Below are 17,076 nucleotides of genomic sequence, written 5' to 3'. Positions count from 1 at the left end.
TTTTAGTATCTTTCATCTTCTGAGATGTTCTTAGTTATATAATAGGCACACATTAGAAGGTATTAACCTCTCAAGTGATACCCAAGTCCAGAGGTTCTGGAATCTGCATTGATCCTCTCCCTGTTTGCCTGCTGATCCTATCTTCCTTTTCATCTGACTTTTAAAATCATCCCGGGTGACTTTCAGGGGCTAACTTATCACCTCTGTAAGAAAGCCGGCCTCAGTGCCCCTGTCCTATCCAGTGGAGGTGGAGTGAGAGAGAAGGAACCACAGGCCAGTGTCTCAGACTGTCTGTGCCTGAGCTGTAGGGCCTGCTGTGGGGAGGGCGGGGCCAAACAGGTGAACTTCCCAACTCCCACCTCCGCTGCAGCTCGCACCAGCACTCAGCCAATCTTTACATATTTCTTATGTATTTATTGATTTAGAGACAGGGTCTTGCTCTGTCGGCCAGGCTGGAGTGCAGTGGCGCAATCTCAGTTCACTGTAGCCTCGACCTCCCGGGCTCAAGCGATCTTCCCACCTTAGCCTCCCAAGCAGCTGGGACCACAGGCATGTGCCACCATGCCCAGCTAATTTTTGTATTTTTTGTAGAGATGGGGTCTCGTCATGTTGCCCAGGCTGGTCTCAAACTCCTGGGCTCAAACAATCAGCCTGCCTTGACTGCTAGAAATGTTGGGATTATAGGTGTGAGCCATCACGCCCAACCCACATTAGGTTTTAGAATAAGACTTTGTTTGGGCTGGGCATGGTGGCTCACACCTGTAGTGCCAGCTCTTTAAGAGGTGGCCAGACTGTAGTCCTAGCTATTTGGAAGGCTGAGGTGGGAGGATCTCTTGAGTTCAAGGTTGCAGTGAGCTATGATTGTGCCATTTCACTCCAGCCCGAGCCACAGAGCCAGACCCTGTCTCAAAACAAAACAAAACAAAACAAAACAAAACAAACAAACAAAGACAGCTTTTTTGGGGGGTAAAAAAGGATATAACAAGTCTTTTCTTTAAGATTTAAATACATTGTTCTAGGCAGTTGCAAACTTGCCCACTGAGGTGGTCCTAGCCCACATCATTCTGTCATTTTTGAGTCACCAATATGAATTGAGGTTCACAAGCCAATGAGTGAAACTCACATCCCCCAAAATGGGCCCAAGTTCACACTCACTCTCGCCTGCTACTGCCCCACAAAATATCACAAGGATGTTTCCGAGGGCATCTCTTTTTGATGCCTGTGACCCATAGGCCCCAGAAACATGTGGCTTCTGAGCTAGGTCAGTTCCTGGCTTCTGCTGATTTTTCTCTCTTCCTTCTTTTCTGGATGTGGGTGCTCCTGTCTCCCTCTGGCCACTGGGACAATGTCTTATCCTTCTCATATCCAGCTTGCAGAGAGTGGAGCTACAGTAGAGCTGATGGGAGCCCCATGTGGTCCAGGGAAGGGGGGCATTGAACTGCGCTGGGTTTGGGAAGGGGGTGAGGCCTGGGCCTTGGGCTCTGGAGTCCTGCTGCTTTGTCCGAGGCACCTGCTGGACTCTCCCCACACATGCTGATCTTCATCCCAGGCCCGGGTGCCTGATTTCGTCTAGCAAACCATTTCTCGTCTAGCCCATCAGAGCAGCAGGGACTGTGCACTCCTCCTGCAAACTGGGGACTATGGCTGGGCACGGCTTTAAGTACCTGACAGTGAGGAGGCTGGTCCACGCCAGAGCAGCCAGACACCTTGTCGGGGAGGGTGTTATTTGATGCCACAGGCTCACCCGAGTCTCGGTTTTCGTCAGCCATGGTAGCTTATTACGTGCTTCAGAAACAAAAAAGGAGAGATTATGTACGTACATTTAGGAAATCAGATTAGAAACTTAACAGACCCCGTGAGCCCTTCTCTGTTCTACCATGTTGATAATTTGCATCCTCTTTGTGTAGGACGTCTTTTCAAGTGCAACCTTGGAGAACCCCAGGTATAAAACAGGTGGCACTCAGGTGACAGAAGTTGACTTTCCTACTCTCCCAGCCTCTGCTTCTGCTGGGGGCACCTCTGTACCAGAAATATTCCAGGAAATTCTAGGCATCCTTGGAGCATCACTGGAAAAATCACTGCACTGTGGCATAAAGACGAGAAATGAAGACCGATATTTGCATTGTAGGTTGACATCTCAAGAGTCACCGTCCATCACCCCTCCGATAAGGGATCTTCAGCCTCTCCTGCCTCCACAGGCCCTTTTAGCGTGCAGCAGGCCACAGTCTCTGAGGGAATTGTAATCTGCCTTCTCCCACCCCTCCCAGGCCATCATCCCCACGACCACCACAGTCATCTTTCTGAAATCCACACCTGCCTTTGGCCTTCCATGGCTCACCACCCCTCATAGAATGCAGAGCTTGGACACTCAGCTCTTTGTTCATGGTCGTCCCTACCTACCTGTCCCCCTTCTCTTCTGTGCCCCAGAGAACATCTGCTTATAGGTCCCAGCCCCGCAGGGACACGCCTACTCTTGAGCACTGGGTTCAGATTACACCTCCTTGGTGGAACCTTGGAACTTCCTGCTTCTGAGCCCCACCCTCACCTCCCCGTGCGCCATTATCCTCCCTCTCGCAGCGCCCAGGTGTTGTTCTGTTCTCTTGTGAGCCTGCCACACAACGTTGGGAACTTTGATCTACTTGTCTGTCTCCTCCACTTAAATAGAAACTGAGGGCAGAGGTGTTTGGGGAGAGGCACGCACTCACTCTCTGCAGCTCCTGTGCCCCCAGCAGATGCGTAAAGGCGTTCAGTGTTTGAATGAATGAATCATCAAGTTACACAAATGCAATTTGTCGGGATATGACTGGCAGTTATTAAATAAATCAGCTCCAAGTTAATAAAAACGGAAATAAAAGCCTGTTGTGGCAAGACTTTCCGTACTAGGACTATTTAAATGAGATCTCAGATGTTAAAGGGTGGTTTTATTTGTTGAGGCAGTAGGAGCTTCCACTGCGTGTGAAAGTCTTTCTACCTGAGTGGGATTGGCTGTGGCTTCTGTGTTCAGAGTGGAATTGGCAAGCAGTTCTGTGTTCGGAGCTGACTGTGTTCATCAGACCAGGGCTGGGTGGGTGCGTGAAGGTGGGAGGGGTGTGGACGGGTGAAGGTGTGTGTCTGACAGACGACCGGCTCTTTTAATGAACCGCTCACTTGAAAACTGTCTTTCCGCAGGTGATGTATCACCAATCAGTATGTCTCCCATCAGTCAGTCTCAGTTTATTCCACTCGGGGAAATCCTCTGCTTGGCCATCTCAGCCATGAACTCGGCAAGAAAACCTGTCACCCAAGAAGCACTGATGGAACACCTGACCACGTGTTTCCCAGGTAACGAGGCGGGAGCGGAGCGTGTGCCAGGTGGCGGTGTGCTCTGGTCACTCTAGGACTTCACATGGACTGTTCTTCCCATGTTTAAAGATAATAGGAAAAAACTCTTCCCCAAAACTGACCAGAAGCTTTCCTTCCTTCTGTCATTAAAAATTCAGGCACCTGCATGACATAAAAAAAAATAACTTAACTGCTTCAGCTGCAATACTTTTTAAATTGGCACCAAGAGGAAGAAATTAATTCAGAATTCATGAAGAGTCTGGCAAAAATGACCTGGACTCCAGTCATTCTTTGCAATCTAATCTTTAAATACGTGAATGTGAGGGTTCAACAACTGAAAACTTTAGTCCTGGGGAGCTAAACTGCAGAAAGGGCCATGTCAAAAATTCACATACCTCACCTATGTGTGTCATGGCTTGATGAGTTTTAAGAAAAGAATATTTGATAAATTAGGATTTCATTTTTAAAAAATAAAATACTTACTTTTTTCTTAAATATTATAAAAAGGAGGCAACAGCCCAGCCGTTGTGTGAGTGGCATTTGATGCTTTCGGTGCTGGAGGGCGTTAGGAAGGGTGACACGCTGCAGAATGCAGGACCGTCTCTCAAGAGAGCCAGTGGATTGTCACCCCACCCCCAGTGGAGATCCTGCCAGAGCTGCCAGTCTTATGTTTCAAGAGAATCTGGAAATTTGGTCTTATGGGAAATCTCTACATTTCTTAAATATTGACAATTGTATGTGTGTATACGTTTTAACATTTGTGTGCCAGCAACGTGCAAGTCAAATGAAATACATTATCAGGCTACCAGTTTACCAACTTGGTGTGGACTCAGCCTGTTTCTAGATTGAAATAGAGATTATATTAAAAGGGAACGTTTGATATATTTTTCATTCAACTTAGAAGAGATCTTAGTAAATATAAGCTGTTAATTGTATCAGTTAGCTTTTGCTACAAAAATTCTGGGTAACAAACAACTACAGAACATCAAAGGCCTATGGCAACAAGCATAGATTTCACTCATGCCTCTGTGGGTTCCCCAGGAGTCAGCTGATCTAGGTGGGGTCCAGCAGGGTAGTTTTGCTCCATCTGTACCCATCCTATTTAGAAAAGGGGGCAAATGGAGATCTCTTTCACTCGTGGGATGTCAGAGGCACCAGAGCACAAGCCCATTGCATGAAGGCTCTTCAAGCTTTGTTCATGGCAGCCCCATTAACATTGCAGTGACCAAAGCAAACCTGCTAAACTGAAAGTGAAGGTGTGGGGAAGTGCACTCCACACATGTGGGAAGAGAACGGGAGGACTAGTTCTAAGCTAAGTAGAGATCTTATCTACCACATTGGTTTCCCTGCTTTTCCTTGTGTCCCAGAGAAACGTTTTCTCCCTCTCCTTGTGATATTTCCTCCTTTTTCAATGTTATTCTAATTACTATGTTTGATAATATGTATATGGTTCAAAATCTCTAACATGAACCCACCCTTGCAACATACAAATTATTTTAAGCTTTCTAGCATTTTAGTATCTCTGAATCGTCTTCACTATCTGATTGCCTATCTCTTTTTGTTAAGTCCTAGGCAAACCCCTTTCCTTTCAGTAGTGAGAGAAACAGAATCCCAGGTGAGAGCCACCTAAGTGGGGACAGATAGTGTTGGCAAACATGACGGTCTTGGAGGAAGGACCTGCTTTCTGCCCTGTGAGTGCGTAGCCACTTCTGACATTGAACAACCCAGCAGCTTTTTAAATCCTTGTATTTTTATTTAGCTTCATGAGAAATCACACGGCGTTTCTAAAGTTGCTTATATACCACCCATTTCTGGGCTATAAAGAATAGAAAGAACACAGAGCCAGTGTGTAATAGTAAGATGCTCCTCACTGCCAAGCAGCTGATAACAATATCACTAACTTGGAATGCTTTGTGGAGTAATCCATAGGTCATTTGTACTTGAAAGAATAACTGTTTTGCTAGCTTTTATGGCAAGGGAACTTAAATCCCAAAGCCCTGGTTTTCAGACAGACAGAGGAGCCTTTTCTTCTGTGTGACACTGATGACTCATTTGTCAGCCTCAGAAGTTTGCAGGGACACCATACAAACCCGAGTCTAGCACAGGAGTTTGCTAACCTGCAGGCCTAGTGTGGCCCACCACCTGTTTTTGTAAATAAAGTTTTATTGGAACACAGCCGTGCCCATTTGCTCATGAATGATCTTTGGCTCCTTATGCAATAGTGGCAGAGTTGAGTAGTGGCAATGGAGGTCGTATGGCTAAAAGCCTAACATATTTTCTACGTGGTTCTTTACAGAAAAAGTATGCTGACCCCTGGGCTAGGGCATGGTGGTAACTATTTAAAGTTATGTTCAACAATAGCTCCAGATTTTAAACTGTATTTCATAAAATATCAAAGTTTGTTTCCTGCCTGCAGGCCTTGTTTCCTTTCTTCTTAGCTCCCTTTCTCCTTTCCTTTCCTTCCTTCCTTTGCTTTTTTTTTTTTTTTGGTCTGTCTTTTGCTATCACTTAAGCTATAGCAGAAGAAAATATTTTAGAAAACCCAACCCTTTAAATTCTACTTGAAAATCATATTTTCATGACAGTGCTAAAACTCTGGAGGGATTTAAAGATCGTATTTATATTTTTTGTTTTTTAAAGACAAGAATAAAGTAGTTCTTTTATATCTTACTACTGAAAAATAAAGTTTTTGAGCCAAAGTATTATTAAAATATTTGAATCTCATATTTAATGTATATTTTATGAATCAAAAGTATAGTCTAGAATTTGGCTTCTTTTCTTGTTTTGGGTATCCATATTCTAAAGAAAGTTTAGTGAAAAGTCTTCTAGTAAAAATTTCTGATACATCAAAACTTAAACCTTTTTATCACTTTTCTATAAAAGTGAAAAAAAGTTGGCTGAATTCTTGAAAACCAACTCAACAACTTTTATCTATCAGTTTCCATTACAGAATCAAGAATATTTTTAAAAGGTTTATAAAGAATAATACTTGCTTCTCATATTTCTAAATAACTACACATCCATTCATCCAGAATGATCATTTAAATTGGTCTGGTACCTGTTAAGCTGTTACTACTGAATCTTTCTGGGAGGAAGGCTGGTCTTCAGGGACATAGAGATAGACCTATAAGGCTAGGTATGGAGCTGAACTTGACTTTAGAGATTGCTGGAGAATATTAATATTACATATACTGTGTTCTGTCTCCCATTCGTCTCCTTATGTCAGCTCTTATCGAATTCTTCCTCAGCCAGCGTTCTTCCCAAACAAGAATAATCTAACGAGGCTCATTAAAGGGTTTCACTTAAAAGTGCTTATCATACAGAACAGGTCCACGTGCTCTCTGTTCTGACAGTTTGTCAGATTTACAGGACTAAAGCATTACACAGAGGCTGATTGTGGTGGCTCACACCTGTAATCCCAGCACTTTGGGAGGCTGAGGTGGGCAGATCACTTGAGGCCAGGAGTTCCAGACCAACCTGGCCAACATGGCGAAACTCATCTCTACTGAAAATACAAAAATTAGCCGGGCGTGGTGGCACGTGCCTGTAATCCCAGCTACTCGGGTGGCTGAGGTACAATAATCATTTGAACCTGAGAGGCAGAGGTTGCAGCGAGCCGAGATTGTGCCACTTCTCTCTAGCTCGGGTGACAGAGTGAGATGTTATCTCAAAAAAAAAAAAAAGCGCAATACGTAGATCCAAGTAGATCACAGCATCATGCAGTGTTTTTAAATAGTTATTTTTGCTTTGAAAAATGTAAAGGTGTGGAAGAGGTCAGGTTCAGGCCTGTTAGGATGTAAAGTGTATTTTTGTTCTTTAAGCCCTCAACATCTGAATTCATGATAAACTTTCAGAGTCGAATTTGGAAGTAGTGGAGTATGCAAATGTTAAATATCCATCACAACCATCACTTTCTCAGGTCAACCCTACAGATTTCTGGTAGAACCCTGAATTTCATAGATGATCAGTCAGTATACTAGGGCTTAATAATAAAACGATAATCATAAACATAAGCAACTTTCAGTTAAGTCTGAAAACTCTCAGGTCATAGCATGGAAAATGGATTGGACGGGGGCAAAGAATGTTTCTAGTGTGCATTATCAAATTAAACATTATTTGATTGATATACCTGGAAACCCAAGACATAAGAAAATTTAAGCACAAATACTCTATGGAAATAGAAAATTGTTTCTCTATTTTTTTCTCTATTTTTCTTTTTATTCTTTCATTTGAGAACCACCAGAGAACTTGTTTTTAATTGTAAGTAAAGATGATTGCATTGTAGTCATGATTCTGTATATTAATAGCTTTAAGAGTTTCCTAAGATCATCATTTGGAAGACCTACAGTCAGCAAATTCTATAATAAAATTAAACCTTTGCTTTATAGTAATAGCTATTTTTATCACACGTACCTCAGCTTTCCCTTATTAGGAGCCATGGTAAACTGGTCAGTCATGAATACTTATAAATGAACCTTCTGAGTGTTTGAGGAAGTTTGTCATATTGTTGACTGAAAGTATGCTACCATTTAAGATGTGGTCAGTTTTAAACATGGGCTTGCTATCTTGATTACTGTGCCAAACAATGACAGTGGGCATCATTCGTGAGACTGCGGTGCAGAGGTGTGCCCTCATCTCAGAAGGTATATACTGTGTCAGTGGTGTCCCCTGAAGTTATTCAGTGGAAGGCACTTTGGGAGGCAGAGGCGGTAAGATTGCTTGAGCCCAGGAGTTCGAGACCAGCCTGGGCAACATGGAGAAACCCCATCTCTACAAAAAATATAAAAATTACTTGGGTGTTTTGGTGTGTGTCTGTCATCCCAGCTACTCGAGAGGCTGAGGTGGGAGGATCACCTGAGCCTGGGGAAGTTGAGGCTGCAGTGAGCTGAGATCTTGTCACTACACTCCAGCCTGCGCAAGGGTGAGACCCTGTCTCAAAGAAAAAAAAAAAAAAGAAAGAAAAAAATTCATTTCTATTTTGCACAGAAAGTATTATAAAATTCAAAAACAAATTTTGTTATTATTGGTCTTAAAATCATTTGTATAAAAACTAATGTTAGCTTACCAGAAGTAAAGTATTAGACTAAAAGGAAACCATGCAACTCAAAAATTAAATAATGATATTAATACATTATCTATGAACAATGCTACCTTTTCTGCCTTGGTCACTAAGGATGCCTTCTGAAGATGGTCACACAAATGGGTGTGTATGTTACCTCGCATTCATGGATTTTCTCCCCTTGAGAATTCCAGGCCATTTCTAATACCTTGATTTCCTACTTTGGAAGGACTTGGGGAGTTGAAGCAGCTCAGCTCACCCAGGTGTTCTAGGTTGGTGCACATCGTTGTTTGAAGGCAATCTGGTTTTCCGTGCGTCCCGACCCGAAGGGGAGACTAACTCCCAGCTGATATTTATTGAGCACTCCCTGTGTGCTGTGCCCTGCTCCACACACACTAAACTCCTTTCACCTCAGCCCTGTGGCTACAGGTACTATTGCTATCCACCTTGTGATGACAGTAAATGAAGGCTCAGAGAGGCTGAGCTGCCTCAGGTGGTGCCAGCTGTCTTCATTTGCTGGGACTGCTGTCACAAAGTGCAGGTGGGTCAAACAACCAATGTTTATTGTCCTACAGTTCTGGAGGCCAGAAGTCCAGAATCACGATCTCAGCAGGCGTGGTTGTCCTGAGAGCTGTGAGCCCCCTGTCCTCCGCTTATGGATGGCCACCTTCTCTGTGTCTCCTCAGTGTCTTCCCTCTGTGCCTTTCTGTCTCCAGCTTTCCCCTTTTCAGAAGAAGGACATCAGTCGTATTAGATGAGAGACCGCTCTAATGACCTCATTTTAACTTGACTCTAAAGACCCTTTCTTCAAATAAGGTCATATTTAAAAGGGCGTTAGGGGTTAGGATTTCAACATACAAATTGGGATGGGGAGTGCGTAATTCAACCAGTGACGCCAGCTAGCAATGACAGGGCAAGGGTTTCAGTCCAGCAGCCTGGCCCCAGCCTTTTGGTCTCCACCTTCCACTGCCTTATTCGTGTTAGGCTGAACCACATGAAGCTGCTATTTTTGTGAGTCAGATGGTTACATAGTGGCAGTTTCATATGATTCAACCTGACCGATTTCAGATCAATCTTCTAAGTATTATCACCCTTTATGTGCGTGGCACTGAGAAATGAAGAATACCCAAGAAATGAAGTAAGTGGGCTGGAGCCTGGAGAAGTTAAACTCTCTTAAGAATTTATACTCTTAATTCTGTCTCTTAAGGTAGATGAGGCATAAATATGCACAAAAACCCTTTGAAAACAATGATCAGTCATACAAAGAAGCTTTCATCATTTTTATCTGGTGTTTCTATTCTAGCCAATATGGCAATTTTGGACAAACAGATATAGAGTGTCAAAGCCTTCACTCGTGTATTTATTAGGGCGCTTTGGTTAGAAATTAGAAAAACCACCTTCATCTTACTGACTGATGCCAAAAAGGAGAACATTCTTACATGAATTTTACCCGTGCTGCAGTCAGCTTCCAAATGGAAGGCGATGACTCCAAAATTAGAGGGTACATCATAAACAGTAGTCAAGTCTAGCTGCCCTTTTATATAATTCACAAAACTAAGTTTATTAAGTAAAATCTTTAACAATGAGCACATACAGTAACTCCTCTGTGGTAGCCTCCACATATGTTAGATGTGTTTTTTAATGTCAAGGTAGATACTTTCACTCTGCTTCTCTAGTTGCTTTTATATCATATTATGGAAAACATTTTTCATTTTTCTCTCATTTAAAATATTCTGTCTTTCAAACAACAGGTAACAACAGTAGCAATCTGTCTCCACCTAACTTCCATCTCTGTCTTCACAGCTTTTATATCTGCTCATTCTGTGGGTAGTAATTTAGGAGTTATCCAAGAAGGCGAGGATTTGCACTGAACTTAATGAACACCTTTGTCTGAATAGTGCCTCCTAGCCATCTCATGGTACTTGGCATCCTGGCAGAATGAATAGAATCCTGGAAATCAGGAATCAACATGTTCTGTCTTGATTCTCACAAGTGGATTTTTTTGTCGTTGTTTTGTTTTGTTTTGTTTTGTTTCAGGTGTTCCAACCCCAAGCCAAGAAATTCTGCGGCACACGCTGAACACACTGGTACGGGAGAGGAAAATCTACCCAACTCCAGATGGCTACTTCATCGTGACCCCGCAGACCTATTTCATAACTCCTTCCCTCATAAGAACTAACAGTAAATGGTACCATTTGGACGAGAGGATACCTGACCGGTCTCAGTGCACCTCTCCGCAACCCGGGACCATCACGCCCTCTGCCTCAGGCTGTGTCAGGGAAAGGACATTGCCCCGAAACCACTGCGACTCTTGCCACTGCTGCAGAGAAGACGTGCACAGCACGCATGCACCCACCCTGCAGAGGAAGTCTGCCAAGGACTGCAAAGACCCTTACTGCCCCCCTTCTCTGTGCCAGGTGCCACCCACTGAAAAGAGCAAAAGTACTGTAAATTTTTCCTACAAGACAGAAACTCTCTCAAAACCTAAAGACAGTGAAAAGCAGTCAAAAAAATTCGGGCTAAAGTTATTCCGGCTAAGTTTTAAAAAAGACAAGACCAAACAGCTGGCCAATTTTTCTGCCCAGTTTCCTCCTGAAGAGTGGCCCCTGCGAGACGAGGACACGCCAGCTACGATCCCCCGGGAAGTGGAGATGGAAATCATTAGACGCATTAACCCAGACCTGACCGTGGAAAATGTCATGCGGCACACCGCCCTCATGAAGAAACTGGAAGAAGAAAAGGCCCAGAGGAGTAAAGCCGGGTCCTCTGCCCATCACAGCGGACGGAGTAAAAAGAGTAGGACTCATCGGAAGTCCCATGGAAAGTCTCGGTCTCACAGCAAGACACGAGTGTCTAAAGGAGACCCCTCCGACGGTTCACATCTGGATATCCCAGGTGGAAGAGAGTATGACTTCTGTGACCCTCTTTCCAGGGTGCCCAGGGAGGGCTGCTTCCTCATTGAACACAAAGGAGATAACTTCATCATGCACAGCAACACCAACGTGCTCGAGTCCCACTTCCCCATGACACCAGAATGGGATGTGTCCGGTGAATTGGCCAAAAGGAGAACTGAGATGCCTTTTCCTGAACCTTCTAGGGGAAGCTCCCACTCGAAAGTGCACCGAAGCCACAGCCATACCCAGGACCGGAGGTCCAGGAATGAGAGATCCAACAAAGCCAAGGAGAGATCCAGGTCGATGGATAACTCCAAAGGCCCTCTGGGTGCTTCTTCTCTAGGGACGCCGGAAGACCTGGCTGAAGGCTGCAGCCAAGACGACCAGACCCCCAGCCAATCCTACGTTGACGACAGTACTTTGAGGCCTGCACAGACTGTCGGTCACCAAAGGGCTCACATGGCGTCCACAAGCTATAAAGAGGTGTGTATTCCAGAGATAGTCAGTGGCAGCAAGGAACCCTCCAGCGCTTGTAGCCTTTTGGAGCCAGGCAAACCACCTGAGAGTTTGCCGTCCTATGGCGAACTCAACTCTTGTCCAACAAAAACAGCCACAGATGACTATTTCCAGTGCAACACCTCTAGTGAGACAGTGCTTACGGCACCATCACCTCTGGGAAAGAACAAGGAGGACCATGACACTCTGACTTTGGCAGAGGGGGTGAAAAAGCTCTCCCCATCTGATAGGCAGGTCCCCCACTCCTCCAGGGAGCCTGTAGGACACAAGGAGGAGTCACCAAAAGGGCCGGGTGGGGGCCCAGCTGCTTCGGGAGGAGTGGCTGAAGGGATCGCCAACGGACGCCTCGTCCAGCACCATGGTGCCGAGCCCAGCAGCTTGGACAAGAGGAAAGAGATATTTAGCAAAGACACCCTGTTCAAACCTCTTCACAGCACCTTGTCTGTAAACAGCTATCACAAATCCAGCCTGTCCCTCCTCAAATCTCACCCGAAGACACCTGCTGACACATTGCCAGGCCGATGTGAGAAACTGGAACCGTCCTTGGGGACCTCGGCGGCACAAGCCACGCCTGCTTCCCAACGTCAGCAGGAGTCAGGAGGGAACCAGGAAACCTCTTTTGACTATTACAACGTCTCTGATGATGATGAGTCTGAGGAAGGGGCAAACAAGAACACAGAGGAGGAGAAAAATAGAGAGGACGTAGGCACCATGCAGTGGCTCCTCGAGAGGGAGAAGGAAAGAGACTTGCAGAGGAAATTTGAAAAGAACCTCACCCTTCTCGCCCCAAAAGAAACCGACAGCAGCAGCAACCAGAGAGCCACCCATTCAGCCCGGCTGGACAGCATGGACAGCAGCAGCATCACAGTGGACAGTGGATTCAACTCCCCACGGTAGGGAGAGGTGTCTGTGCACGCATGCACCTAGCGGGGCCTGGGGCTTTCTGCACGTAACTTGACAAGTTCCTGATTTCATAGTCTCAGTTCTGTGGATGAGGGATAAGAGTTGTATGGTTCGTATTGTTAACAATCTGTTTCTGACTTCTTTTTCAGGAATTGAAAAAAATGTTTCTGCACCTGCAGAGATCACCAATCTGGACTGGTGGGTTGGCTCCTCCCCTCAAACTTGCATCAGTCTGATCTAACTAAAACCAACATTTCCAGTACTTTTTCTGCTACGTTCATATTGCCACCCATGCTAAGAGAAGGATGTTTTTTAAGTCCTTCAAAAATAGTAACTTTTTGAGTCGAATAAATAGTCTGGGGGCGGGGGAGGAAGATAGGGGTTGGGAGTAAATTGATTGATGCTAGGATAGGGATCCCTCTGGTGAAAATATAATAGCAGATCTCAAAACCTCTCCAATGGATCTAGAAGCTTGTTACCATTTGGATCCCAGTGTTCTGTGCAGCCTGTCCCTCTGGCTCACACATCTTCCTTTCGCCGCCAAGAAATGGAATATTTCTTCCCTCACAGCGAGGGCAGGGGCCTATGCTCTGTTAGATCAAAGCACGTGCCATGTTTATTTCTCCTCCGCAGAATTGACGGAGCCCCTTTGGGCAGTCTAATTGTAGTTCCTTCGTGGTAGTAGGTGTTAGTTCAGCAAAGGGTTGACAGTTGAGAGTTAGTGGTGCCCAGTGGTCATGGCCAAAGCTCTAGAGTTGTGCAGGGATTCAGAAAGCAAACAAGAGTCTGTGCAACTTCCTTTTTTCTCCTTAACTCTTTCTTCTCCTCAAAGAGCAACATGGGACCTAATTCTCCTTCTAACTTCTACTCCAGATTGGTGACTCTGAGATGCAGAAATACTACTGAGAGATTGACATTTCTCATCAGCTGTGATTCCCAAGATTTTGCAATACTTATAATTTTAACACGGATTCAGATAGGATTATGTACTTCATATATTTATTTTAATTATTAAGAATTAAAATTAATTCTGTTGTGATCATTTCACTATATCCATGGATAATTTTGGAAGTGAGCATCACACAGCTGGAACTGGGAATCATTAATTCCTTCATCCCATACTAGGCCTTTGTGATTTATTAAAGGGCTGGTTCATTGTTATTATTATTATTATTACTATTATTTTGGTCATGGAGCCTTTCTTCCAAGTTAACACGTGTGTGGAAGTCTAATGTCTGCACAGAGCTGAGAGATGGCCTTGGTGATAGTGGAGACTGTGGGCCCCAGTCCCTCTCCCCATCCCTCGAGGAGCCTCTGAGACCTCAGGGAGCCACAGGCCTCAGCCTGAAAACCACTAGTCTACTAAGTGGCTTTTCTAAGAAATCATTTTTGCTAAATAATTTTTTATCTCAAATCAGATATTAATTTTCCGATTTATTTTAACTATCCTTTTTTCCTTCATTTTCCTGTTCTACTCCTTTTTCCTCTTGAGTTCCTAGTAGTGGATACCGGATTAACAAAACAGAAGGTCTGTAATCCGTGGTAGAAGTTCAGAACAGTTGCTGGTGGCAGGTGTGGTGTCTTTGCTTGTGTCTTTCTGTGCTTCTGTTTCTCATTATGTAGTCTCTGCCTCCTACCTGCTTTTCACACGCTGGTTTTAAACCTTTCTCCTTTCCCTCTGGGCCCCTGGACTTCCACAGACAGGAAGCTGCCATACTAAGGAGATAGTTGCTAAGGAGACATTGGGAGTAGTTTAATGGGTTCTAGCTAGAAAACCTTCCATTGCATAACATTGAAAGTTTTTTGTTTGTTTGAAGGTAAACAGAGATATTCATGAAATGGTTGAACCAGTATCTCTACAGAAAATATTTTACTATCTCTAAACTTGGGGTGCAGAATATAGAATTTATGACTGGGATTATTTCTTGAAGTAAGTTGATTTTCAGTTGTTTCATTGTGTACTTAAAGTTAAATGCTTTGTCATGACAGAAGGTAAAGCTTGTTCTAAAGAGACAACCTTCGCACAATAGCCACGTCTGCCCACTAATATTAAGTAGAATTTTCTCTATATGAAAACATGTATCACCTGTATATTTTATGTACTTAGTAGAGAATCTACAGACAATTGCTAAATTTATCCCTTTCATATTTACTACCCTTCGATTAGAAGCTAGGTGACAAACTATTTTCTACACACCATAATGAAGTCACGGAGTTGTCTCGCTGATCCAGGAGTATGTTCTGCAAAGGAAAGTGTTTGACTTCTAGAGACTTTACTTTCCAGTCTGGGGACTGTTTTACACATATAGCATTATCATGCTCATACCTTACCCTTGCTGTGAGACATGGGAATCTTTATTACTTTTTTTTTAGAGACAGGGTCTCACTGTGTTGCCCAGGCTGGAGTGCCGTGGTGATTGTAGCTCTCTGCCTCCTGGAACTCCTGGGCTCAAGCAGTTCTCCCAGTTCAGCCTTCTGAGTAGCTGGGACTATAGGTGTGTGACACCATGCCTGGGCATTTGAAAAAAAAATGTTTGTAGATCCTTCTGCCTTGGCCTCCCAAAGTGCTAGGATTATAGGCATGAGCCACCGTGCCCAGCCCTGACAGGCCATTTATTAAAATCTTTCAGTAAATAAGCCGCAACCAACCAACCAAACAAACAAACAAAAAGACCCCAAAAGGTGATTTTTCTCCACACCCCAGGGTTTCAGTGCTGGCTCAGAAGTCATGTTCAGCCACATTTCCAAAATTCTTTAGTCCCTTTCGTTGGAAATTAAAGGGGATGTAGATGGAAAAAGGGTAGAAACTTGAACTATGCTATGAGATCTAATATTGAAACTGAAAAGTCTTGACATGAAAAGCCTGCGATTCCAAATGTGAGGCCTAAAGCTGGTTGATGAACACAATATGAAAATCAAGAGACCAAAGGCTGCCAGGGGTATATCTGCTTAATGTATCGCATGAACGTGTGCTGTAGACGCCTGGGGCCAGGGGAACACATGCGCACAGAAGGACGAACAACACAGCCACTTGGTCCATTTCTCCTCCCTATAAAATCCTGAAATCCTATTTTTAAGGTTGCACTCCATTAGCTCTCTTTAAAAAAAAAAACCCAACTTTGGAATTTGAGGAATATTTTTACTGCTAACATTCCATCTCCTTTAACTTTTTCATCAGCATATCCGGGGCCCTCAGTGTGAACGTCACAGACTGTAATCATTATTGCAACAATAATGAAATACATTCTTTGGAGAAGATGAAGTACTGTACATATTCACCACTATTAACATGTTGGCTGTGATTGAAGGTGGGCAAAGGGATCTTATCGTAGAGACAGACCCCAGCTCAGATGATCTATTGTAATATGTGTTTACGGTGTCTGGTATACAGCAGGCACTCAATAAATGTTGAGCCCACCCCTCGAAACCTGGTTTAAGAGTGAATCCTTTGAACCTTAAAATGTATTTTCCCATAGAAAATATGTCATTTGTAATACATGGATTCTGAAGCGAACCCACAGTCACTATTTATTTCATTATATGCTAGGTGTGTAACAGAAATAATCCACATTTTCTACCTTATTAGTGTACGGATTTTTCCTCGATGCTTATTTCTTCTTCACAGTCACCCTAGGAGTAGGTAAATCCCATCATAACTCTCTATTTTAGAGATGAGGAAGTCAGATACTGTAAAAAGTTGCTTTAGTGATTAAGAATGAAACCAAAGGAATGTGTCTTGAAATCTTCGGGGTTTTGCATCTTTCCTGCCCCTCCTCCTTCCTCCGCCTGCTGCATGCCTCAGTGGTGGCTCTGGCAAAGCCACTGGTGAATTTTCCTGGGGGACATGTCATGTAGACAAGTCTAGCGCTTTCCCTTTTAGTGATGACATTTTGGAGTGTCCTTTAGGTTTGCTCAGATTTACCATAAGCATTATGAAAACTTGACTTCTCTCTATAAGTGGATTACCTTTCTGGAGGCACCCTTGACATTCAAGAAAATTCCAGGGGTTTTTTTTGTTTGTTTGTTTTTGGTTGGCGGTGAACAAACTGCCTTTTAAACAATTAACTCTTGGCTTCTTGGTGAGAAGCAAACTCAAAGCCACAAGGAGTTAGGCTTAAATAACCTCTTGGAAAGCGCTATCAGAGCACAGGATTCAGACAAAATTGCTATCGGCCTAGGATGGGAATGAAAGAGAGGAGAGGACATCTCCGCTGTCGTAGTTTGACCTGTTAACTAGCTCTAGCAGGCTTAAGTCAGATGTAGGGACCAACGCTCAGAGAATATTTCCTAAGCGTTGACTCTGCCTCATGCAGTGGATGTTTTGAGAATGTTCTGGCGTCCTCAGTCTCTGTAGCTGATAGAGTTCTTGTAGCCACATTGAGG

General features: G+C 43.9%; 1 protein-coding gene across 3 annotated transcripts in view; it reads left to right on the top strand.

Annotated features, from left to right (window-relative positions):
* Window positions 1-17,076, top strand: part of STOX2 (storkhead box 2) — a 117,444-nt gene that overhangs the window by 92,679 nt on the left and 7,689 nt on the right. For all 3 annotated transcript variants that reach the window (XM_050791677.1, XM_050791679.1, XM_050791678.1), the window contains 2 exons: window positions 3,169-3,321; window positions 10,418-12,683. In XM_050791677.1, the coding sequence (XP_050647634.1) occupies window positions 3,169-3,321; window positions 10,418-12,683 (2,419 nt within the window). The remainder of the gene's footprint in view (window positions 1-3,168; window positions 3,322-10,417; window positions 12,684-17,076) is intronic.

The sequence above is a fragment of the Macaca thibetana genome, chromosome 5 (assembly GCF_024542745.1).
Source record: "Macaca thibetana thibetana isolate TM-01 chromosome 5, ASM2454274v1, whole genome shotgun sequence".
Taxonomy (NCBI): Eukaryota; Metazoa; Chordata; class Mammalia; order Primates; family Cercopithecidae; genus Macaca; species Macaca thibetana.
This window is presented reverse-complemented; position numbering and strand designations above follow the sequence as displayed.